Source organism: Scaptodrosophila lebanonensis, unplaced genomic scaffold (assembly GCF_003285725.1).
Source record: "Scaptodrosophila lebanonensis strain 11010-0011.00,11010-0021.00 unplaced genomic scaffold, SlebRS2 tig00001412-arrow-pilon, whole genome shotgun sequence".
Lineage (NCBI taxonomy): Eukaryota > Metazoa > Arthropoda > Insecta > Diptera > Drosophilidae > Scaptodrosophila > Scaptodrosophila lebanonensis.
The window spans coordinates 9,289,956-9,310,243 of record NW_022060739.1 but is presented as its reverse complement, the minus strand read 5'-3'; the positions used below and the strand labels follow the sequence as shown (position 1 = coordinate 9,310,243).

The 20,288-nt window shown below is 36.2% G+C and overlaps 1 protein-coding gene across 1 annotated transcript in view; it reads left to right on the top strand.

Annotated features, from left to right (window-relative positions):
* Window positions 1-20,288, top strand: part of LOC115630966 (nitric oxide synthase) — a 36,840-nt gene that overhangs the window by 3,138 nt on the left and 13,414 nt on the right. The window contains exons 3-11 of the mRNA XM_030527545.1: window positions 4,729-4,865; window positions 4,945-5,107; window positions 9,038-9,129; window positions 10,003-10,144; window positions 11,537-11,676; window positions 13,140-13,314; window positions 14,436-14,617; window positions 16,137-16,346; window positions 19,534-19,678. Of these exons, the coding sequence (XP_030383405.1) occupies window positions 4,729-4,865; window positions 4,945-5,107; window positions 9,038-9,129; window positions 10,003-10,144; window positions 11,537-11,676; window positions 13,140-13,314; window positions 14,436-14,617; window positions 16,137-16,346; window positions 19,534-19,678 (1,386 nt within the window). The remainder of the gene's footprint in view (window positions 1-4,728; window positions 4,866-4,944; window positions 5,108-9,037; window positions 9,130-10,002; window positions 10,145-11,536; window positions 11,677-13,139; window positions 13,315-14,435; window positions 14,618-16,136; window positions 16,347-19,533; window positions 19,679-20,288) is intronic.

Genomic DNA, 20,288 nt, shown 5'->3' with positions numbered 1-20,288 from the left:
AACATATTGTCGGCTGAGCCACAAGCTCTATTTTATTGAAACATCTGTAGTCATTATTGTTATCTCGAAACGCGACTAGTTTGTTAACTGGCCTATCAGTTCTAGCAAATATGTCATTAAAATTATCTCACATATAAAAAATATAAGTTTTTGAATACCTGCATCAGCTTTAACTCATTTAAGACAGGGCGAGCTGTTTATACTCATTTGTCAGTTGATTTAGCTATTTTATAACTTTATTTAGCTGTCAGTTTAGGAAGCTGTACACAGTAATTATTTATTAATTCTCTCTATTAGTAATTATTTATCAATTCTATCTACTTGTTTATATAATTTTGCTGTTATTTGTTAAAGCGGAGTTTCTCTGTAGTTGCAGCTCCTCGAAATTAAACCAAATTCAATTTAATGTGCTTTATGTGCTATGCAATGAAGTAAAGTGTTTGACCAAATATTTCATGTGTCTTAACTTCTGGCCCTGTTTAATGAGCTGACTTGGCGAAATGCCTCTTCCCGTTCATCTCGGGTCTTGTGCATGTTTGTGGCGTTGGTTCATTTGGGTCTTAACCTATCGTATTTCATATTAATAAAATTTAAGTGCCGTATGAATATAGTATTTTGGATTAATTTTATGTTCATAATAGGCCTGTGCGGCAACTGGCTCGAGAGCGCATTCAACAAACTACTTCAAGGCATCACTTCTAAAGCTGGCCCAGGAAGTTATAATAGTTCTGCTACTTTTGCTTATATACTTAGTATTACCATTATGAGTTAAAGTTTTCATATTGTTTTTGGCAGTTGCACAAACAGCTGGAGGCCACTATTTGTGGAATATTTTAGAGCCATAAATTTATTTTAATTTCATTTGTGTGCTGCATTTAAATACTTTCCTTTGCATTTCCAATTTTGTTTGCGCGCTGTGGAATAAAGACGCGAAAAGCCGTTAACGAAAATACGGCAGACGAAGCCAAAATAGCAAAAGAAGTTAACAAGTACAAATGATTTTAGTGGCGCATAGTTGGCTTCACTTTTTATGTTCTACGTAATATATGTAAATGCGATGCGCTACTTTAGCTGAGGCACTACTTTATTTTTACCATTTTTTTTATGAATATAATTGGGTAACCAATTGAATGGGAATATTATTGTTTTAAACGATTGCAAAACATTTTATAAGAAGTTTATTTAATAAAGCTATTCAGTTCTTGGCGGCATTTTATTTAAGACTAAAAGCTTTTCAAGCTGTTAAAAAAGCACTAGTAGAAAAATTACTGATTATGCAAGGCTTAATAAGAATTTGGGGTTTCTCTAAATAAATTGCTGCATTTATTATACTTAACTCTTTCTACTGAGAGTCACCATATTGCTTTGTAAATATTAATTACCTAATTTGTATATAAAGAGGCTGGCAATGTCTGGGAAAAGTGTGTTCTTAATTTATCTTTTTTAACGCCCCTCAACTTTTGAAAGTGCATTCGGAATTCGTTGTAATTCAAAACATATGCGCAACATAACTGGCAGCACTTTTGTTTCAGTTTCTTTTACAAGCACACATAAATCTACAAAAAAAAGGACGAAAAAGGAAGCACGCCAGCCAACTAACAGCAGCAGCAACAACAAAGAGAAGCTGTATGTCGAGGGAAAACAAACTTACACGCCAAACTTTAAGCGCTTTGCACACTCTTGCTATTGTGTATGTATGTGTGTATGTGTGTGTGTGTATGTAGGTGGATGCGTGAGTTGGTGTAGTGTCGGTGTGCGTGTGTGTGTGTGTGTTTGCGTGTATTTATTTGACGCTTGGCAGCTGCAACAATTTCCGTTTCCGGCGCAGTTGCAAGTTGTGCGCGCATGCCGCCTCCTGTTTATTTACATAAAACAATTTTGGAGAACTTTGAAAGCCGTGCCGCTAACCATTCGACTGTCCCAATTGGGCGGCCTGCAATTATGAGAATTTTACGCTGCCAGCAAAAACGAAAAGATGCGCGGCAAGCAATTTAACAACTCTTTGCACTGACGAGGCGTCTAGACCGCGAGCTGCTGCGGCCAGCTCGGCTGCATTATGAGGTTTCTGTGCTGCTAATGGCAAAAGTTTATTCGGGCACTCGGCAAATAGTGAAGCGAGTGACATTATGAGGCTTGTCTGGCCAGATGGGGAAGGAAGCTTGTCACTTTGATGCATGAAGCGTTGCTTATTAAAATAATAACTAGCAAGTTTGCGCTTACAAATTCTCTGCAATACGTCTAGGTAAACGAATGAGGGCGGTTGTTCGTGTGTGTGTTTCTCTGGAAGCGTGTGTGTGGGTTGTTCGTTCGTTTGTTGCAAATGTTGTGGCTGCTGTTGTTTAAATTGTGCATAAATTTGCCCGTTGTTGCAGCAACTGGGCGAAAATTGGAAAACTTTATGCCACAGAAAATATGGCAGCAGTGCCGGTGAATTAAATTTTGTGTCGTGTGTGCTGCTCATTTTTACTAACAGATGTGTGGTTAACTTTAACTGCAGTTCTAAGTGAGCATACTATTTCTAAACACTCACAAGGCATAGATTATTTCGAGCTGGCTGGAGACACTCCGGGAACGTAAATATCTGCAGGTTTTGAGGAGGCTGAGAAAAAGAGCTTTAAAGAATCTGCAGTAAATAAAAGCCGTAAAGCAGTAGAAACTCTGTTTGTGTTCTTTCCGCACTCAGCAGAATATTATTTGATTATATATCATAACTATTTTGATAAATGTTCATAAAAGGTATACTTTTATTAATATTGGTCTTCGTCTTTGCATTACCAATATTTCGAAAGCTAACAGAATTAAGCCTTAATTTTGCCCCTTAAATGGAATCGAAAGCGTTCGTTAAGAATGCACATTAGCTTTTATTTAGTTATCAGCTCGATCATGGGCTTCTCTTTTACATCTCTACAAATATTGATTGATTTATAAATATAAATAATAATAATAATATAAATAATAATAAATTGATTGATTTACATAGGGCAAAACGTATTATATACAAGTACATATTTAAATATTAAACACTTTTCTTCGAAGTAAGATTGCTGGTTCTTATTTGTTTTGCTAGATTTCCAGAATTCGACCGCTATTTGAACGAACGTTAATGATGTATTTATAGACATATGTACTTCTATTCGTGCTGCTAATTTTCCAATTTGACGCTATTATTATTATTAACTATTACTAGATATACGTGAGTGTAATTATAACAATATTAAACGAGTTCAGCTGACCAGTTAAGTAAAGCTTCACCTTTCACCAGCTGAACTTCAATTAACTTTACTTAGCGATAGCACCCATGAGGGCCATTGGTTATCTGTGAAACGTGAAATTAGTTCATATAAGTGTGTATAATTGGGTAATTAGGTCTGGACTGGATTATATGATGGCCACCGTTCGAAGTATTTGCATAAAAGAAAACAGAAAATTACTTACATTCTGGCTTATTTACCAAACACTTCTCCTATTTAAGCCGAATATTTATCATCTTCAAAGTCATTTACGTAAACATTATACCGCCCTTATACAAACAACAACAACAACAACAACGCAATCATTGCTTGGACTACACTGCGTATGCTTAATTTAATAGTCAGCGTTCAGTGCACCATGAAATTTGCTAGTTGCTTGTTGGTGCTGTTGCTTTACAAGACTCAACAGCGACACTTCAGTTTGATGCGCCCCCCCCCCCCCCCCACTCCCCTACACCCTTGGCACAATTCAAAAACCCAACTGCCTGTAAAAACAAACTAATTATGACCGCGGGTGTCTTCGGAATGGCAACTAAACCCTGGCCAACTGCTGCTACGCTGAGTAAATTAAACCGTCAAGAAAATAGGAAGAAAAAAAAGTAAGAAGAGAAAAATAACAACTTGCTGGCAGACAGACAGACAGACAGACTGTTAGACAGTTTCTTGGTGAGCCAGTCGGGCAGGTAATTTAAACGTGGAGCGTTGGAAGCGAGAGGTGCTGAGAGGACGGGTCATAATAAACAGGAGCAGGGAACAAATCAGAGCACCTGGCAGAGCAAAAGCAAAAGTAAAATGGCAGCCAAGTAACATCCGCAATTGACAGTGAAATGCTTTTTAAACGCTTCTGTGGCAGCAAGGCATGCAAAGGTATTGGGGAATGAAGGACTCGATTCAGTCAGCCACCTTCATTTCACTTGGTCTGCTGCTTTTTGCTTTATTTAATTTAATTTCATTGCCATTGCATTGTTGCGCACTTTTAATTTCCAACATTTGTTTTTGTTCGCCTCACTCTCTGCCTTTTTCGGCAACAAGTTGTGAATGTATGGGTGTGTGTGTGTGTGTGTGTGTGTGTGTGTGTGTGTGTGTGAGCCATTCGTCTTTATTCGTCGCTGCAATTAGGACACACAATGAAGAGCAATGAAAAGCTGACAGTGAAAATGTTGACGCTCAATGTTTGCCTTAAATTAGAAATAACGAAAATTTAATTGTCATAAATGCGTCTGCACACGAGAGATGAGCAATTTAATTTTTAATTAAAACGTCAAAATACATCCTTACGACCATGTACAGATAACAAAAAGGCAGCTGTTGATTTCCTTTGCAGCATCTGTTGCCAACAACATTGTTAGCTGACTTATTATTTAGTGAAGTGCTTTTGATGCCAATCCAATCCAATACAAGTCTCGTTTGTTATCGTTGTTGTTGTTGTTGTTGTGGACATCTATTATTTATGAATTTCCAACATCCTATCTGGCAGGTACTGTCCTGTTCAAAGGCCACCTGCACAAGCAGCATCATGAACTTTGGCAATGCGCCGGTCGAGGCGCGCAAATCGGAGCTGGTGCTGGAGCATGCCAAGGATTTTCTGGATCAGTACTTTGCCTCGATAAAGCGGTAAGCTGCATATTAAATGTACAGTTCCTTTCTGACATGGCTCATGCATAACAGTCGTCCATACTAAATTTCTTTACAGCACCTCATCATCCGCACACGAAACGCGCTGGAAACAGGTGCGACAGAGCATTGAGACAACAGGACATTATCAGCTGACCGAAACGGAACTAATTTATGGCGCCAAATTAGCCTGGCGGAACTCCTCCAGGTGCATTGGACGCATACAGTGGTCAAAGCTGCAGGTGAGTGGGCGCGGTACATTATTTATTACTCATAAAATTTATGAGCTTTATCGAAAAAATGCTCGAAAAAATGGTCAAAAAAATGCAAAATAAGTTAATAGCGCTGTGTTGGTAGATACAAGTATGATGAATAAGGTAGACACAACATAGCAGTCTAGTTATGTATAATTTAAAGCTTTAACTTTACTTCCAAGTTGGAAATCTAGCTTGATTGGCTTTAAGTCTAGATTTGAGAACAAACAGCAATTATTATATTAATATATTATTATATATTTTAATGCAATAGAAAGAAAACTTCACATTTAGGCTTAACTAAAAGCGAGTTTTTAAGTGAAAGAGAGAATATAAAATCACAATATAATAAAATAATAAAAGAAGTTTTAGATTGTGGCATAACAAAAAGCAGTTTTTTAAATGAAAGTGTATATTATGCCTTTTTTAGTTTAATGAGAATAGTTTGATGAATTACATTTGGAAAATGTGGTTATTGTTTGCTCCAATTAGAGGGTTTGTTTAGTGCCGATAAGGCAATAATTTTACAAGTTTAGGTTCATCTTCAGGTAGCAAACGATATACACTGAGTCTAAAAGCAAATTTAGAATATATCTATACAAGTACTTATGGCTGTGATGCTCAACGTTATGACAGTTCTGCGTATTATGCCTCGGCTTTAAGAATGCATAAACTTTTTTAATTGCTTTTCTTAGTAAATCTGGCATATGTATATATGGACAGGCAATATTTTGTAAAGCCCTGCTATTGTAATAAATATTATTTTAGGTGTATTATTTTCTAAACAAAATATTAGAGATATTTGTGTTTTTCTTAAAAGAAATATTGCTTTACATTTCAATATAAAGGCCTTGTTTAACAAGAAGAGAATAATAGCGAGGACATCATATTTTTTAAAATTTGTATCACAAAGATTTTTAAAACTTAAATTTTAAGTAAAAGTTTATTACTATTAATATATATATAAAACAAAATTATTATTTAATGTATAGTTTAGTAGTCTGGTTGAGGCTATAGAAGATCATGTATTTTTTTAAAATAATTTATTTGACTCAACTAATAATTTGAATGCATAAAATTGCAAGATTTCATTAACTTTTATCCATTTCTTTAACTTTAAATAAATCATGATACATTCAAACAAATACTATATTTTTCTTTTGGCATATTTACAAAAATGATTCATTTTACTGTTAAAGGCCAGACACCTTTGTGTTTCAAAAATTAATATTCCCCATCTGAGGCGCGGCGCTTTAATGGCCTTCTCTCGCCCTCTGCACTTCAATATGTCAACTCGGAATAAGCTAAATATGTGCAATTTGAAAACTTTATACAAATAGTCGGTCCCATGCGATGACAATTGGCCGTAAAAAAAGAGCATCATTCGTTAAACAGTCAAGCAAATTTGTCAGTCTACAAATCACGACACAGCTCAGCTATGCAGAATTTATTTATACATATATGCTCCTATAAGTAGTACGAGTATGTGTGTGGGCGCTGGGGCTTCGTCATCATCATTATTCAAGATTTATGCGTGTTTCAACAAAATAACAAATGACAAATGTATGTAAAATGCGCGCCAAAGGCGATAAAAATCTGGCAGAGAGGGAAAACAAAGCGCACACAATGAATTTGAAATGCAAATCCTCGTAAATTTTAATTTTACAAATTTTGGTGTCTGCTGCACACAAATACAGATTTATTCATACCACCCGTATACGAGTATGCGAAATAATAATGATCGGCCAGGACGGGAGGGACTAATAGTTGGCATAGCAAAATGGTTGCCGGCAAGTCGTTTGACTATATATACAAGCATATACTTGTACATAGGTTTGTGTGCATGTGTGCTAACATATTTGCATTCACGCTTGAATGATTTGCCTGCGTCTGTGCCTCTGTGCGTCTGTCAAGGAGCTTCAAAAAGACGGAGACTGACACTCGAGTCACCTTGGAAATTTACTTAGCGGCATAAATATTTCATGCCCTGCCAGCAATTTGCCTTTGTTTGTGCCCAGCAAAGTAAAAGAAGCCCAAGTCTATGCAAAACTATTTTTGCTATGCTTTAAAATGATTATGCGCAAAAATGTATTCCAGCTATTCGGGATGTGCTATGATAATTTAATTTTACGCCATGACTTTCAAAAATATCAACTCAAAAGTTATCCAATAACACTTGCGAAACAAACTTTGTTGTAAACGAAATGAGTACACTCCAACAAATACATGTACATATTCGTACATATGTATATATGTATGTACATATATGAACGTGTTAAGCACGTGTTGGGGCGCACACTTGAACCCTTGACCAGTTTATAAACTTAATTAGAAAAACGTTCTACGCACACACACACACACTCTAGTCGTGTAGAGTAAAAGCTAAGCCCTGGCTAAGCAAAAACAAATCAGGAGTGCGCTCCTCTTGAAAAACCAGCACAGCAGAAAATCAAAATGAAATTGATGAGCAAAAAAATTAAGGGATTGAAGGTGCAAATGGGAACATTCGAATTGCTTCTGTTCTTGTCTATTCCTACCAACGACCTACTTATGTGTTCGTTTCCACACAGCTGACAAGCTTTGGGTCCAATAAACATACAAAGTCCATCTGGTGCCTTTGAAATTTCAAACCACAAATAGGCGAGTGTGAATGCGTAAAACAAAAAAAAAAAAAAATCATTGTATATCTGTTAATACATTTAAAGCATTATTTCAGCTATCAAAGCCGTTGGATTTAATAATCGAGTTGGTCTAAGCTGAGATTGTCATAAAAGGAAGTTTTAAGGGTATCTGTAAAATATTAAAAACTGTTTTATTCCAGCTATAATTTGCGTAAACAGAAAACATTTTTTTTAGTAAGATTTTCTTTCTTGGAAAATAATTTCTGCAAAAGTTATAGATGGATATAAATATATCATTAAATCATGTACAAATGTTGCTTGTTTTATAAGAAGTAGTAGTTTGTTTTTATTAGAAAACAACATGTTTTAATAGATCGCTCGAATTTAAGCTTTAAAAGAAACAGGTTTTAATTCGTTCACAATTTTTATTGAAATTTTTAAAGATATATGAGAAGTGAAGAGCTGCTTTTCAATGACAATTTTAATGAGATGGACATCTACGGCATTAGGCTAGACACTTATCTTATTTAACATCCAAAAGAAAACAAAAACTTTGCTATGATACAAGTTAATAATAAAGCAGATAGATGGACTAACAAGCTGATTTATTCACACGTATATAAACACATATATAACTTCTCTGCTTTTGTTACAAAAACCAATTCAAAATTGTATAACTTCACTTTGCCAGAGTATTGAAGAAAGAACAGACGACAACTTTATGTAGCCAGTATGTTTATTTTGGTACAACGATTCGTCGCCTGAGACTATGGAGATGCATTCAAGTGTAATAATTGAAAAAAGGGCTGCAATTTTTTGTGCCTAACATACTCGTGCCAGCGTGGTGTTACAAACAACAAAACAACTTGTTCAAATGCAAACAAACAAGCAAGCAAACACACATACATACATTATTGTTGCTACAACGTGTAACTGTTTTTGTAACAAGCGCCCTCCCCAAAAAAACCCGAACTCAAATCTACGCTCTTGAAACTTGTGCTACATTAATCATACGCCCTGTATGCTCGCCAACAAAAACTGATTTCATTTACTCTGCGCTCTATGAAAGTTTGACCAGCGCTGTTTATGTTTCACTTAAAATGCATGTCCAACGATTGTTTTAACTTTTAGTTGTATTGTTTTTTTTAGTTAATTTAAACTTTTGAGTATTTAGCGATTGGTATAAAAAGTTTAGCGTGTGTGATTTATTAGATAGGTAGCGGGGCATATTATATGACTATGTATATCTGTAATATTTTGCACATCTATTGAATGAATTTTTCTTTGTTTTTTACAGGTCTTTGATTGCCGATATGTGACCACAACCAGCGGCATGTTTGAAGCTATTTGTAATCATATCAAATATGCGACAAATAAAGGCAACCTAAGGTAACGATTTAATAAACATTTTATGGAAATAGATTAACAATTAGCTGGAAATTCGCAATAATATTCTTAATGTTTCTTAATTTATACAAAAAATATCTGACAAAAGAATTTGCTGTGGAAAAACTATATACAATAGATGCAGTATTATCTTTGAGAGGCGTATAGAATTGTAGTTTACCAAAACCATCGTATTAATAGTTTCATGCACAAATATTTAAGCAAAACAGGCAAATAAACTGCAGAGGGCCATCAATATATTTTTTCATTTCACGCTAAGCGCATAGATTGTTAAGCTCAAATGGTGAAAATTATCGTAATTTTGAAATTTGCTAATGCTTTTTGTGTCTCTATGAAAATTGCAAAAATGTTCAAACTTCCATTGGCAGCATACAGGCATTAGTGTGTCCAATCCATTTTCCACATAATCCACTCAATTCACATTATTAGCGTGAAAACGCGATATTTTTGAATTTGCTGCAAAAAAATAATGTTTCAACTAATTGGCTGTGAATTTTGAAGCTTTCGGCAATAAATATTCGAAAGGCAGCATCTAGAGTACAGCTCAATTGCCCCAAAATTGCTGCACTTTTCATTCTGCCAACCATTTAAGACGGCTTATGACACGAAAGTTGTTTTAAGTTTTGAACTTGCAACATTGTGTGCGAGAGCTCTTTTGGCTTATTTTGTGCATAAATATTTACTTTTGTAGTTAGCAATTCATGCTGTTGTGGCGCCATGTGTTGCCTTTTGAAAGTCTCTCGCACAATAACTATAAATACTTTATGCTGTATTTAAGCCAGTTTATGAGTAATAATTGTCCACCAGGCAATCTTCATTAATTTGTCTATTATGTTGCTTAATTGCTTATTTCAGATCAGCCATAACGATATTTCCACAACGCACAGATGCACGCCATGATTATCGCATTTGGAATAGTCAGCTTATTTCCTATGCGGGTTATAAGCAAGCCGATGGCAAAATTATAGGTGATCCCATGAATGTGGAGTTTACGGAGGTAAGTTATAATTATTATAAATATTAAAAAAAAACATTGAGTGCTAAATATAAAGCGAAATATAGCTCAGTAAATGCTTTTGCTTCAAACCCGGCGTGAAGACAAGTTTTCTACTAAGGACCATTCATGAAAAAAAGTGATTGAAAGAAAGTTCTAAAATTGAGAGAGTAAAACATTTTATCAAGAAAATTATACTGAAAAACAAGAAGCAGTTGGCTGCACAAGAATTCGAAAACAATAAAGCCCTTTGCTGTGGCAGCTGACAACGTTCTTATACGGCAGGCTATCTGCTGATGCTGCCTTTTGGAAAAAGGTAATAGAAGCACAAATTTGCGAGAAATGCAATATTTTAATTCGATTAAGACGCAGTCCACTATTATCGTTTTCCTATAGCTTTGTTGGAAGTAAACAATGTCAGCTATGTGGCTAAAACGGATAACTTACCAAGAGCTTCAGAGCTTAGATTTTTGGAAAGAGTTAACAAGTAGTTGAGTATTTAACAGAATTGAAAACATAAGTGGACTAAAATGAAGAGAGTTCTACAAAAATATTAAATTCCCAATAAGAATAAAACAGAAATGTAATTATTCTTATAAGCTAACAAAAAATGGATGAAATAGTTCAAATTTTCTTTGCAGTGCAGTCTTTAGCTTTAAATGGAAGTGAATAAAATTAAATCAAATTTTTATGATTTATATTATTGATATAAAAGGTAAAGGAAATTATAAACTAAGCAGCTACCAAACAGTTGAAACTGTTAGCCATATATCACACCAAACTGACTTTAAAGAAATTCAATTTAAACCGATTGTGAGCTACTTTTTTGTGCTTTGAATCACACAAGCTAGGTATTACATGTGGTTTTATTTGTGTATAGATGGATTTATATAGCGAACATATGTTAGCAAACAATTTGCACACATCAATTGCTGTCTTTGCAAACAATTCCCTCAACAATGCGCACAGCTCGGCGTTAGACCAACAAGTTGAAAAAAAGTAACAACAGACAACAAATGGTGCATCGTTAACCAGCTGACAAAGGCTATACATATATATATATCTGAAGCATATACATATATAGTACGTTCGCATAATAAATCTCATTTTAAATACGCAAAAAACTGAACAAACAACAGAAAGCTGTCAATAAGTACAACAACAAGAACAACTGCGAGAAACATAGAACGTGTGTATGTGTGTGGTAGGCCCGCCTGCGGTCTTCCGACATGGCCTCTGATATATGTACTATATATGCATGTAAAAGCGCCCGAAAGTATGCCATTTATTTTTACACATGTCACTTTTTATGTGCAACGCAGAGACACAAGTGTGTGTGTGTTTGATTTTCGATTGTATTTATTTTTCACTCAATTTTTTCTCTCTATTTTAAAGGTTTGCATCAAGCTGGGCTGGAAGAGCAAGGGTGGCAATTGGGACATATTGCCACTGGTTGTGTCGGCCAATGGACATGATCCGGACTATTTTGATTATCCGCCAGAATTAATATTGGAAGTTCCATTAAGTCACCCCAAGTGAGTGAAAGTTTATCAATATTTGCAAATGTCAATGCTGAAATTTTATGTGACACTAACACGCCACTGCACACACTAATAGAAAAATAGGTCAGGGAAGGATTTTGGAATACTAATAAAATGATATCTATGGCAGAGCATATTAATATAGGCTTCAAAGCATGTAAAAAGCGTTAATTATATGTATAAAATATTGTTGAGTGGCACAACAATGTCGCCATTAGATAAGATAAAGCTCTTTCTCACTGAAGAAAAATTAAAAAGAAATAAGCCACTTCTTTAGAAGACTTGAAAAATTAAGCACATTTTTTAGACTTATACTAACATTCATTCTTATTATCTATCTTTTTTCGCAGCGGAGTTTCTTCGTTTCTTATGTGTCTATTTTAACGTAAATTATAGTAAAGTGCTGGGCCTAGGAACTATTAGTTATTGAACAATGTTTGAAAATGTTGTGTGACATTATTTTATTTGTAAATAATTATTTAGGTTTTGAAGCACTTGAAATTAATGCTTCTTTAAAATTAATATATTTAAACAGTAATAGTTTCAAGAAAGTATGCAATTAACGAGTGTAGGCATTAGATGTAGCTGGTACTATTTTACTCTTGAGAATACTTGTCACTCCAACATCCAATGTCCAATATCCTTTGACCCAATAGGTCGCTGGTTTAGCTTTAAAAGTATGCTATTTTAATGGAAATGTTAGAAAGGATCACCTAGCAAACGCAATCTGTGACTGCTTTGATAAGATGGATCCGCATTGAACTGTGTGTAAGGCGTGTAAGCAAAATTGTCATAACTACTAACAGCATTTTAATTACACATCTAAAACTTCGGTAATTTAATATTGAGATTATAAGGTGTTTATTTATCAGCAATAGGCATGGAGTGGGGATTGTATGAAAAGCGCTTTATATAAACGAATCTCGTTAAATTGTCAGTGTCACGCGGCCAAAATACACTGATATTTAAATGTCAATATTTTCACTCTGACATAAATATTGCTGTCCATTTCAAAAACAGGCCTTCAGATACATTAAATAGAGTAGAAACTACGGAGCAAATTTTGAAGACTTTAAGGCGGAAATAATGAATGATTAGACAGATACGTCGCAAGTCATCATGCTGGGAGTTGCATAAAAAATACAACAAACCTCCTTAAAAGAGAAAATATCTGTTTATTTTAATGCAAGTATTTCCAAACTAGCCATACGGCACCGCTTAGTATCGATTTTTGTTTAGATTGCTTCTTTCAATTTTTTTCTCTGCACAGTTATGACAAATGTATCGAAAGGATTTGCATCAACTGGCCGCAGTTGCAGTCACTGACAATGTCAACAGACAACATGACACAGACAGCTACCCACACACACACACACACACACACACTGGCGCTGTTAGCCAAACAGATTTTTAAAGCTCTGCTTTCTGTTGCCCTTCTCTGTCTCTGCCCCACACAGATTCGAGTGGTTCACCGATTTGGGCTTACGTTGGTATGCGCTGCCCGCCGTCTCTGGCATGCTTTTCGATGTGGGTGGCATTCAGTTTACGGCAACCACATTCAGCGGTTGGTACATGTCAACGGAGATTGGCTCCCGAAATTTATGCGACACAAATCGTCGTAATATGTTGGAGGTGAGTCGAATTTATGAATACTATATTTTGAATATTATTATACGAGTACATAAATGAAAATTGCGAGAAACTGCAGCCACATTAAAGCGTGAATAAAAATTGCAAAGTATATTGTAATTTCATTATTGATAGGATGCCAACGTTGCAGCGTTGTCCTTGCTGTTTAATGTCCCTGATGTGGCGCACAGAATGGCGACGACGTTCCGGCATTTATTTCATTATAAAAGAGAGACGCTCCCATAATGTACGCTTTCACAATTTCCAGAGACTGCAGCACAAAGCCTTTGGTGTTTCATTTCATTTTTGTTACATGCTCGCCCGATGGAGGCTTAAGTGCATGCATGCCCAACTCTGTCCTGTTGTCTTGGCATCGCATCCTTGAAGTGTCGAACAAATTGGCTTTCGGCTCTTAAGCGGTTTAAATGTGCGTGAAGGTGCAAAAGTTGCAAATATTGTTAAGTGGGTATTAAAATTAAATGAACAACAAATTGCTCGTTCAATCTGGACTGCCAACCACTGCATGAAATGCAATTAAATTTAAAGCCATGTGGAAACATTTTGCCTGGCAATTCAAGTGATGTTCCAAATGTGTTGGCATTAAATATTATTTTAATTGTAGGCTTATGCAAATCAAATGGCATTACAGACTGCACAGTAATACAAATTTAGGGAATTCCTTTTAACATGATTTGGTTTGAAAAACAATGAATGAATGAAAAAATAAAAAATGTAAAAAACATTAAAAAACACTTCTTTAAAGTATGATGTTTGTGCAACCAATATTTTGTAATTAATTAATAATTTTTATAGAGTGTTAAATGGTTTATTCACACCAGTTTCTTAACCACTGTGCGCTTTGCGTAAATTGTGGTTGTAAACGAGCATAAATCAATAACAAATATATGGGTTTCTACATCTAAGTGTGTGTGTGTGTTGCTCATTGACCGCAACAGCAAAATGCATGCAACTTGTTGCAAATTTGTTGGCACAACTGGCAGTAATTTTCAATTTTAGAAACGACCTGCACAAACACTTATGTGAAAGCCACAATATTTAACAATTTGCAGCAATGTGGAGAGATGGGGAAATGAAAGTTGTTGTTGTTTTATATTTGCTTACAGACAATGGCTCTGAGGATGAATCTGGACACACGCACACCCACCTCACTGTGGAAGGATAAGGCGGTTGTGGAGATGAATATAGCCGTGCTGCATTCATATCAGAGTCGGAATGTGACGATTGTCGATCATCACACGGCCAGCGAGAGCTTCATGAAGCATTTCGAGAATGAGTCGAAGCTGCGGTGAGTTATAATCGGATTGATGGGTAATTAAGATATGAGCTTAAAGCGCAAAAGGATGCGCATAGTTTCCTGTTACTTATTTTTTCCAAGTGGCGTATACGAGTATGTAATATTTATTTTTTATTTTGTGTATGGCTGTTCGCTTTATGGCATATCACAGCCGCAACTTTATGGCTTGACGTGTTTTATTTGACTTCCGTTCGCACAGACATCTACCCTTACACACATGTGCACACACATATACAGAGAGAGAGAAGGACTCGCTCAGCTCGCAAAACTCTTCCTGTTGGTTGTTGTCAGTGCCCGCCATGCTGGTTTTTATCATGCAGGCGCGAATTAAATTTATTGTTTTCAATTTGCTGTTGCCAGCACTTATGGCGGTACACACACACACACACACACACACTCACACACTCACTCACTCCCTCATAACCATGCATTCAGTAGCTTTCACACAATATGTCAAACTTTCTCCACATGCAGGTGCTATGTACAGAAATTATTTGATCATTTTTCATATTTTATTTGTGGAGGCATTTTGAACTTTTATCGTTCGGGGCGCGTATTTATTGCTTCGACAAGCCATAAATTAGCCAAAACTGGCAACAATTCGCCAGCTGCACAAACATACTTACATATTCGTATATGTATGACTAAGGCAGTTCGAGAGTTTCAGGAGTTGCCAAATATAGATGTTATTCGACAGTTTGCTGCTGGATGAAGAGTGATGACAATTTAAATGGCAGACAAGGCGACAACCTTTAGTTATGTTTTAGCTAAAAATCGGGGATGCAAGACACCTTGTTAAGAATTTATAACAAGTTGCTGGTACATAAGAGTTTGGAAATTTAAAGAGAAAATGCTCATTCAGCAGCATAAACAAAATTCAGCCTGTTTTCTATATATGTAGTTATTTATGTATGCAAAACATTTATCTTTATTCCGAACATTTGAAAGTCGCACCCAACACATTATTTCCAATAATGTTTACTGCCGTTTACTGCTAAATCAAATACCTAAGCTGCTCGACTTTAAAATACAAAATGCTGCTATTCTTATCGCCCACAACCATAAGAACAACAATTAAGTCAATTTTGGGAACATGCCATTAATACCCGTTCGTGCACAGAGATACGCAAAAGTTGGAAGACAACAGAGTTGGCATTCGGTGTCTAAAAATAGGGGCCATACATATTTCAATTAAAGCCAATTTGCATTTTGCCTCTGCTAGACAGAGCGCTTTGTCTCTGCTAGATTGCTGTTGTTATGCGAATGTGTTTGGCAGGACGAAACTAACATTTTGTATCTCATTGCCTTCAATTAAGCCAGTGGCAATAAAGGGCACCAGGATGAATTGGGGGGAAACGTATAGAGTCAGCCATTAGCTCGATGCTAAGGCATTATGTCAATTACTTCCAATAAGCGAGCACAAAAGGGGCTAGAGATGAAGAACAAACAGCAGCAATAACAGTGAAATGTTTTCCGCTTCTCTCTATCTCTTGCTCTTATTTCTGCACAGAAATGGCTGCCCCGCCGATTGGATATGGATTGTTCCGCCACTTTCCGGCTCCATAACGCCGGTGTTTCATCAGGAGATGGCTCTGTATTATCTAAAGCCCTCGTTTGAATATCAGGACCCCGCCTGGCGTACGCACATCTGGAAAAAGGGACGTGGCGAGAGCAAAGGCAAAAAGCCAAGACGTAAATTTAATTTTAAACAAATCGCTAGGTAAGTACTCGTTACCATTACCTTTAGCCATTTAAGCAGACCTCGTCCTTCCGGCTCCTCTTCTATTACGTGCAGTCGTGAAAATGCTCACAACCTTTTGCTTGCTGATGGCAAACACTGTCGTATATACGTATTGTGTGTGTGTGTATTTAAACTGCGACTGTAGCGTGTCACATGACAGCATCAGCTGGGATTAGCCTTTAAGTAGATTACACGGATTGTGGTTTATTGCTACCGGTTGTCGACGATCTCGCCCAGCGTCTTCATCATTGTTGTTGACGTTTTCGTTGTTGTTGTCCCTGCCATCAACTCGACTGCAAAATTTGATTCTTTATATTTTGTTTGCTATTTGCATTGTTACTCGTATTATAAACAATATTTTCACTGCAGCTTTGTATGTGAAGTCTGTGACGTTTTGTAAGCGCTTCTAAGGATTTATCAAAATATGTTTAGTTGGCAATGGAAATGTGTGCAAGTTTTTATTCACTTAACAAAGTCTGGTGTCTTCTTGTCTATAAAATGTCGTTCTAGTGGGCAGTTGTACATTTTGGTTGCTTGTTAAGAATAAGACCTTAATTGATGTTATTAAGAACTGCCTACATATTTCATAATCACTAATCAGTTGACCAATTGCAGCACATATTCTCATTTATTAAGTCTTCGTAAAGCTATGTGGCAATCAATTTGCGGTCTACCAAGGCCTTAAGTATTACTGCCATGCCACCAAGTTCTATTGTATTTTAGTGCGTATTTAAAATCTTCAAAGTCAGCTCTTGAATCATAATCCTGAGCTGAGCTGTGAGTTTTTGGCGCTGACGCGTCGTTGATGGATGGGATATTTCAAAACATCAGACGTTTTAATAACTAAATACTCCATCATGGCACAATTGGTTTCTGTTTTAAATTACAACGAACTGTACAAAAACAATTGCCTTTTATTATGCCACTGTTTAAAGTTTTAACTAACATTTAGGCTAAGACTTCATAAGCTTTCCACAAAGGACTCCAAAGAACTCATTAACGCATTTTATGCAGCAAACTATTTTCTTATATATCATTAAAATTCTTTCTCCATTTAAGTTATCATTTCACAGCAAATTAATAGCATTATTAACGTTTTCAAGGCAACTTGCAATCGCGCAATTGTGTGTGAAAAATGTATACACGAACAATTTGCATTAATTAAAATAATCAAGCATTACAATGATTGACAAACAACATGATATCAATATTATAACTATATGTTGAACACGCGATAAACAAACGGCAATTTAATGAGTTGTTAAATAATAATTATATTGATACATATTTATTTAACGCCAGTGTTTTCAACTCGTTATACACGTACATTAATGCACTCGGTCAGTCAACCAGCTTGCGCATTTTTGCCAGCTAATTATTTTTAATTTGTCGCAATATGCAGAGCCGCCGCATTACGCCACTCAACAAGTGTAAATGCAGAGAGCAGTGAAAAGGGCAAAAATGCAGTGCAAATGAAATGAAATTATGAAAAACTTGTCAATTTAAATGATAAACTGGCATTTATGCGACTTCATAAAAGTTTCATTAGGCTGCGCAGTTTTCGCTGAGTGGTTAAACAACGTTTTAATGAATGGCGTTGAAAGATCAACACGCACACATAATCACACTCAGATATGAAGTACATACTCTACATATACATATGTATGTGTATAGGCAGAGACATAATTAAGTTTAATTGTTTCAGCACGCGCCTTAATGGAATTAAATCAACGCGCTGACATCGACAAGTTTATGAAAATGAAATTATATTTGTATGGACGCGCATAAAAGTATGCAACAGAACGTGTAAAAGTCGAAAGCGCCCCCTGTTGTTGTTGTTGTTGTTGGTTCACATGCTCGCAAGATTGAATTACAGTTGAGCTGAAAACGAGCACACAACTGCGACAGTGGGCGTGTCGCCGTCTCCTCATTTTAGTTGAAAAGTAGTTTAACTCATTTGCGCAAACGTCACAAGCAGCAGCAGTGCCGAAATAGTCACACAATCAGACACAATGCGGCTTGAAGACAACGCACAGTGGGCTATAGCTTGAGATAAAGCAAATTCTTTTTAAGATAATTTATTGGTATATGCAGTCCTCAGCTCTAAGAATGAGCTTGCAATTAGAAACGAATCATTGTATACATGTACAAACTCGTATATGGTGAGGCCTTTCAAAAGCTTTGACCAAAGATGATCTCTAGAGCAGACCGCAGCAACGAAAGGAAACAGCAAGCAATGAACAATTCAAATTGTTAACCCATTTTCTTAATCTGGTTAGAAGTGTGTCTAAAAGAGTATGAAGTGTTATGACAAATAATTAAAGTTTTATTAATGTTAGAGTCTGCTGATGATACAGACATCTACTGCCTCTCTTGAAAGATTTCTGTTTATTTGCAGTTCGGTTATGAAAAGAAAGTGAGGTCAGACCTGGAACTTGCAAAAGAAATGTTTTATAAGCACCCAATAAAGAATGTGATATTTATGAACTTTTTCATGGCAAATCCTAGATCTAGAAATAAGTACAGACAATCATTTAATGAAAATCAATATGTGCACATTGATTTTTATTTGAGTTTGACGCACTGTGTCGCACTGGGCCTCAAGTGTTTGTCTCGCAGCCTTGGGCGCATTGAAGCAACAGCTTTTGTTCCACTTTTCTTTGCTGTCTACTCGCAACGTCAACATTTTTGTTTTGTTCTCATTTGGTTTTATGGGGAATGGCGTTATGTACATAAAATGTTATATTACGCTTCATTCGAATCTTTAAAGCATCGCCTGCTCCTGCTGCTCTTGCAATAAAAATGGCGTAACTCGCAGTCGCTTATTGGCATTCATGTGCTAACATTTTTACTATTTATTCACTTTAGTTTTGTTGCTGTTCTGTGTGTGCTTGTCCTGCCGACAATTTCCAATTATATAGCTTGTCAATCAAGCGACCACATATGTGAGCTATTACATCACATAAAAGGCTTATAACTGTAATAGTGTCTTTGATGCTGACGGCGCTGCAACGTTTTAAGTGTGTGTGTGTGTATGTTAGTGTCTGTTTTTGAAGCTTTAACAAAAGACTTATGAATATGTATATGATACAGCGTTTGCCGTCGTATCTTCAAACTCTACAGCTGCCGCTCTTTAATTCGTCGCCTTCTTCTTCCTCTCTGACAGGGCTGTGAAATTTACATCGAAGCTGTTCGGGCGCGCCTTGTCGAAACGCATAAAGGCGACGGTATTGTATGCCACAGAGACTGGAAAATCGGAACAGTATGCAAAGCAATTATGCGAGCTACTGGGACATGCATTCAATGCCCAGGTAAGTTTAAATTTTCAAATAAAAATGATTGGCAGGGCCAAAAGGGAACCAAACCTTAAATGCAAGTAAAAAGAGTAGCTTTTAAATGTACACGGATGTATGGGATAATAAATTTAGAGCTCAGTTTTAATTCAATTGAATATTAAAATCTTTTCGAACAAAGAAGTCGATGATATTTGATTATTGGTTTACTTATCTCATACTCCAAACACTTTATAAGAATCTCCATTAAATAATATTTAAAAGTCTAGTTTAAATGACTCTAAAAAACCTGCACTTTTAAACGGCAACATTTTCATTATAAAAAAATGGATAGAAAAAATATATATAGAAAGATGCTGTGGTCGGCCACACACATTAGCCACGTGGCAAAAATTAGCATAAAGGAAACTGTGGCCAAGCGGTCGTCAGCTTAGGTTGTAGAACGCTCCTCATTAGAGCGCATTAGAGCCATGTGAGTGTCCATTTACATTTAAGCCACACAGACTTAGCATAAAAAGCAGCTGGCACTGGTCTGTTGCCAAATAGATAAGTAGCCCAAAAATCGAGCGTGAGCTCAGGTGTCATTGTGTGCGACAAAACACACACACACATACAAATACACACAGAT